The sequence below is a fragment of the Varanus komodoensis genome, unplaced genomic scaffold (genome assembly GCF_004798865.1).
Source record: "Varanus komodoensis strain SLA01 unplaced genomic scaffold, ASM479886v1 scaffold113, whole genome shotgun sequence".
Classification (NCBI taxonomy): Eukaryota; Metazoa; Chordata; class Lepidosauria; order Squamata; family Varanidae; genus Varanus; species Varanus komodoensis.
This window is the reverse complement of record NW_025335325.1, coordinates 645,021-651,020: the sequence shown is the minus strand read 5'-3', so window position 1 is coordinate 651,020 and position 6,000 is coordinate 645,021. Positions and strand designations below refer to the sequence as shown.

General features: G+C 47.9%; 1 protein-coding gene across 1 annotated transcript in view; it reads left to right on the top strand.

Annotated features, from left to right (window-relative positions):
• KCNN1 (potassium calcium-activated channel subfamily N member 1) overlaps positions 1-6,000 on the top strand; it is a 38,427-nt gene that overhangs the window by 27,445 nt on the left and 4,982 nt on the right. The window contains exon 7 of the mRNA XM_044420994.1: positions 1,443-1,512. Within this exon, the coding sequence (XP_044276929.1) occupies positions 1,443-1,512 (70 nt within the window). The remainder of the gene's footprint in view (positions 1-1,442; positions 1,513-6,000) is intronic.

The following is a 6,000-nucleotide window of genomic DNA, read 5'->3' as shown; positions in this document are numbered from 1 at the left end:
TCGCCAGTCCCCTGGCCACTCAGCACTGGCTCCTGCCTGTCGGCTCCCTCCTGGCCCCTCTAGCCCCTCTGGCCCCGCCCCCTCCTCTCCGCTGCTCCTGCCCTGCTCCCCCGCCCAGCCCCTCCCTTGCCCTCGCCAGTCCCCTGGCCACTCAGTGCTCCCTCCCAGCTGGTGCCTCTGCTGCTCTGCCAAGAGGCCAGAGCCCACAGCTGCAGCCCCTCCTTCCCCAACCATTAGCTCAGCAGCCTAGCACTGAGCAGCTCTGGAGTCCATGCTGCTCCAACCTCCCTCCCATCAGGTCAGGAAACAGCCCCCATGTTCCCCAGCTGATATGACTAACCAGATACTTCCAGGAAGACTGCTGGATCAGGCACTGCCCTCAATGGCACTGTGTCCCCAGCAACTTGCTGCAGGCCTTTATTTTATTTTATTTTATTTTATTTTATTTATATCCTGCCTTTTTCCTACAAAGGCTCAGGGCAGCTTACATCTTCTCCTCCCTCTTATCCCCACAACAACAACCCTGTGAGGTAGGTTGGGCTGAGAGTCTGTGACTGGCCCAAAGTCACCCAGTTGGCTCCATGGCTGAGCGGGGACTCGAACCCGGGTTGTCCGAGTCCCATTCCCAGGCTCTTAACCGCTACGCCACACTGGCTCTCTTGGCTCTTAACCACTACACCACACTTCCACATGTGGCAGCCAGGGATTCCTTCTGTCCCGTGGAGTGGCAGTCAGTGCTGAGGCAGGAGTGCTGGTGATGGCCAACCCTGGAGAGCCTCAAAGGCCAGGCAGGTTCACAAAAACAAGCCTGTTCTAGCCCTTTTCTCCTGCCCAGGAGCGGATTGTTGGTCAAATGGACGAGTCTGAATGGCCCATTCCAGACCAAGTCGCCCCAGTTGCTTTGCATCGCAGCAGAGAACGATCCATTGCTGCTTTCCCTCGCTTGCTAGCTTTGCAGCCCACCTGAAAATGAACAGGGGAGTTGTGGGGAGTGAGGAATAGGGGCAGAAGATGCCAGTGTCCCTGCTAATTAAAAGGGCCCATAACTGAGCCCCCATGAGCCATGGCACCACTACTAATATCTTAAGTGTTTTGTCTGCTTATTTAGAAACATTTGAACTTCTTTTCATTGGAGAGAGGAGGAAAATCCCAAAGCGCCCAGGAGAATGGAATAAATATTCAAAAGCAGGAGAGCCACATGGAAGGACTTTACCGAAGCAGAGGGGTCAGAGAAGGGTGTGATCTGCTTTCTCTCATGCCAATGGCTCCCCCTCGCTGGCCAGCTGCATGTGTGTGTTTGGATCCAGAATCGTGTGCATGTCTGTCTCCCGTGATGGTGGAACGCCTCTCTGTCTGTCCTGCCAGCACGGACTGCTGCTTCTTGCTCACGGCCACTGCACCGCGTCCCTTTGCATTATGATGATCCCTGTTTTGTGTTGCAGGTTGCGGAGTATCAAAATGGAGCAGAGGAAGCTGAGTGACCAGGCCAACACATTGGTGGACTTGTCGAAGGTAAGCTGGGCCTTCTGCAGCTCTTGGGAGGGAAGCATTTGGCTCATGGTCCTCCACGTGGCTTGCAGAGCCCTCCTGGATGCCTCCGCTGGGTGGGGCTTATCTTTGAGTCCCACCTCCTGAGGCATCTCTCCCACCTGCCAAACCTTGCCTACCAGAGGAGATGCTGGTAGTCTGTGCTTTTTCACAAGAGGGACACAGAAGAATTACCTTGGCTTTCTCTTTCCCACATGGACGCCAGCTGTTTTGGACTCCAACCCCTGTCAGCCACATGGCTGTTGTAGTCCTAAACATCAAAAGGGTGCTGCATTGTGGGGAATTGGGTCTGGAGCCCATGAGAAACTCCATGTCTCCATGTGGGCTCCAGGGTCACGGAGGTGGTGTGGCTGGTCGGAGAGCCAGCTGGGGCTGAGCAGGAGCTGTCTGTGGTGCTGAGGTCCTCTAGGACACATGCTTTGAGTGGTGAGGGCATTGAGCATTTCAGGGAAGCTGAGAGCCATGCTGCAAGGAGCCCAGGCCCTGGGAAGTCACTTCTGTACCCCCTTGCCTTGAAAGTCCTGTGATGAAACTGTTCAAATGAAACAAGATAGCACTAGAAAACGAGACCCCCAGGTCAGAAAGTGCTCAGCCAGCTACTGGGGAAAAGCAAAGAACAAGTACAGATAACTAGATACTAGATCAACACTGGAAGGAAGCCTTTCAGCTGACGTTGCCCAGAAGTGAAAGAACCATGCTGCACGACACATGAACATGAACTGCCAGAACTATGAAGCAAGGCAAACTGTATACTGAAAATGGAATGGCAGAACTTGGGGAAACTGAACCAAAGTGGACCTTGGAAAGGATAAGCTCAGAGGAAATGGAGTAACAGAGTCAAGATGTGGCACAGATGGGAAAGGGCTACAGTGCAAAACTTGACCAAAGAATATCACGCAGAATTAGTGGAAGACCTCTCCACATGACCATCATTCAAGTCTACTCACCAGCATCAGATGCTGAAGAAGAAATTAAACACTTTTATTAAAATTAAAAACAAGCAAAAACATGCTGATAATCCTAAGTGACTGGAATGCAAAAGGAGGAAGCACGGCAGAATCAAATTTTGTAGAAGAATTTGGCCTGGGGTGAGAAACGAAGCAGAACAACTCACAGAACTATGTGAAGTAAACAGTCTGTTCATCACAAATACCTACTTCAAGCAACTACTCTGAAAATTGCATGCATGAACATCACCAGATGGCCAAAACAGAAATAGACTATATTAGTCTATAGACTATATAACCAAAAACAGGAATTGGAGAACCAGCATTCTCACTGCCAAAACAAGACAAGGAGCAGACTGTAGTAGTAAATTCTTAATATCAAAAAATCACAGAAAAACTGTGAAAAATGCTAACAGAAACATAATGCCAAAATACAACTTCAGTAACATTCTTGAGAAATTTAAAGTCCATGTAAAGAACAGATTTGCATTACTGAACTTGTTGTTGTTAGTTGCGAAGTCTTGTTCGACCCATTGCGGCCACATGGACAACATTCCTCCAGGTCTCCCTGTCCTCCACCATCCCCCGGAGTCCACCTAAGCTCACGCCGACTGCTTCAGTGACTCCATCCAGCCACCTCATCCTCTGCCGTCCCCTTCTTCTTTTGCCATCTGTTGTTCCCAGCATCAGGGTCTTCCCCAGGGAGTCCTTCCTTCTCATTAGATGGCCAAAGTATTTGAGTTTCATCTTCAGGATCTGGCCTTTAAAGAGCACTCAGGGTTGATCTCCTCTAGGACTGACTGGTTTGATCGCCTTGCGGTCCAAGGGACTCACAGGAGTCTCCACCAGCACCACAATTCAGTGGCCTCAATCATTTGGCGCTCGGCCTTCCTTATGGTCCAGCTTTCACAGCCATGCATTTCAACTGGGAAAACCATAGCCTTGACTATACACACTTTTGTTGGCAGGGTGATGTCTCTGCTTTTTAGTATGCTGTCTAGATTAGCCATAGCTTTCCTCCCTAGGAGCAAACGTCTTTTAATTTCTTGGCTGCAGTCCCCATCTGCGGTGATCTTGGAGCCCAGGAAAATAAAATCTGTCACTACCTCCATTTCTTCCCCATTTATTTGCCAGGAAGTTATAGGACCAGATGCCATGATCTTAGTTTTCTTAATTTTCTTAAGCCAACTTTTGCGCTCTCCTCTTTCACCTGCATTAAGAGGCTCTTTAGAGTGGTATCATCTGCATATATGAGGTTGTTGATATTTCTCCCAGCAATCTGAATTCCAACTGGTGATTCATCCAGCCCTGCCTTTCTCATGATGTGCTCTGAATAGAAGTTAAATAGGCAGGGTGACAATCTACAGCCTTGCCAAACACCTTGCTCAGTTTTGAACCAATCAGTGGTTCCTGTCCAGTTCTCACTGCTGCTTCTTGACCCGCATACAGGTTTCTCAAGAGACAAATGAGATGGTCTGGTACTCCCATCTCTTTAAGGACTTGCCACAATATGTTGTGATCCACACAATCAAAGGCTTTAGCATAGTCAATGAAGCAGAAGTAGATGTTTTACTGGAACTCCCTAGCTTTCCCCATGATCCAGCATATGTTGGCAATTTGATCTCTAGTTCCTCTGCCTCTTCGAAATCCTGCCTGTACTTCTGGTAGTTCTCGGTCCGCATACTGCTGGAGTGTAGCTTCTAGGATTTGGAGCATAACTTTGCTAGCACGTGAAATGAGTGCAGTGGTGTGGTAGTTTGAACTTTCTTTGGCATTGCCCTTCTTTGGGATCGGAATGTAAACTGACCTTTTCCAATCCTGTGGCCACTGTTGAGTTTTCCAAGTTTGCTGGCATATTGAGTGTAGCACTTTTATTGCATCTTCTTTTAAGGTTTTGAATAGCTCAGCTGGAACACTGTTGCCTCCACTAGCTTTGTTGTTGCTCAGACTTCCTAAGGCCCATTTGACTTCACATTCCAGGATGTCTGGCTTGAGGTCAGTGACCACCCCATCGTGGTTATCAGGGACGTTAAGCTCTTTCTTGTCTAGTTCTTCTGTGTAATCTCGCCACCTCTTCTTAATCTCTTCTGCCTCTGTTAGGTCCCTGCCATTTTGGTCCTTTTTCATGCCCATCTTTGCATGAAACATTCCCTTCATATCTCCAATTTTCTGGAAGAGATCTCTGGTCCTCCCTATTCTATCATTTTCTTCTCTTTCTTTACACTGTTCATTTAAGAAGGCATTCTGATCTCTTCTAGCTATTCTCTGGAATTCTGCATTCAATTGGGTATATCTTTCTCCTTTGCCTTCTTTCCTCAGCTATTTGTAAATCTTCCTCAGACAGCCATTTTGCTTTCTTGCATTTCTTTTTCTTTGGAATGGTTTTAGTTGCTGCCTCTTGAACAATGTTGTGAACCTCCATCCGTAGTTCTTCAGGCACGCTGTCAAATTCCTTAAATCTGTTTGTCACCTCTACTATATATTCATCAGGGATATGATTTAGGTCATACCTGAGAGGCCTAGTGCCTTTCCCTGCTTTCTTCAACTTAAGCCTAAATTTTGCAACCAGAAGCTCATGATCTGAGCCACAATCAGCTCCTGGTCTAGTTTTTACTGACTGTTTAGAGCTTCTCCATGTTTGGCTGCAGAGCACATAGTCAATCTGATTTCTGTGTTGACCGTCTGGTGATGTCCATGTGCAAAGTCATCTCTTGGGTTGTTGGAAAAGTGTTTGCTATGACCATCTTGACAAAATTCTTCCAGCCTGTGCCCTGATTCATTTTGTACTCCAAGGCCAAATTTGCCTGTTATCCCAGCTATCTTTTGGCTTCCTGCTTTAGCATTCCAATCCCCCATGATGATAAGGACATCATTTTTGGGTGTTAATTCTAGGAGGTGTTGTAGGCCTTCATAGAACTGGTCAACTTCAGCCTCTTCAGCACCAGTGGTTGGGGCATAGACTTGGACTCCTGTGATGCTGAATGGTTTGCCTTGGATTTGAACAGATCATTCTGTCATTTTGGAGATTGTATCCCAGCACTGCTTTTCCTGCTCTTTTATTGACTATGAAGGCTACTCCATTTCTTCGGAGGGATTCTTGCCCGCAGTAGTATTCCTGATGGTCCTCTGAATTAAATTCACCCATTCCTGTCCATTTTAGTTCACTGATTCCTAAGATGTCGATGTCCAGTCTTGTCATCTCTTGATTGACCACATCCAGCTTGCCTTGATTCCTGGATCTTACATTCCAGGTTCCTATGGAGTATAGATCTTTGCAGCATCGGACTTTCCTTTCACCACCAGAGACATCTGCAACTGAGTGTCCTTTCGGCTTTGACCCAGTCGCTTCACTCTTTCTGGCGCTACTAGTACTAGCCCTCCGCTCTTCCCCAGTAGCACATTGGACACCTTCCGACCTGAGGGGCTCATCTTCCGGCGTCGTATCGTTTTGCCCTTTGGTACTGTCCATGGGGTTTTCATGGCAGGGGTACTGGAGTGGGTTGCC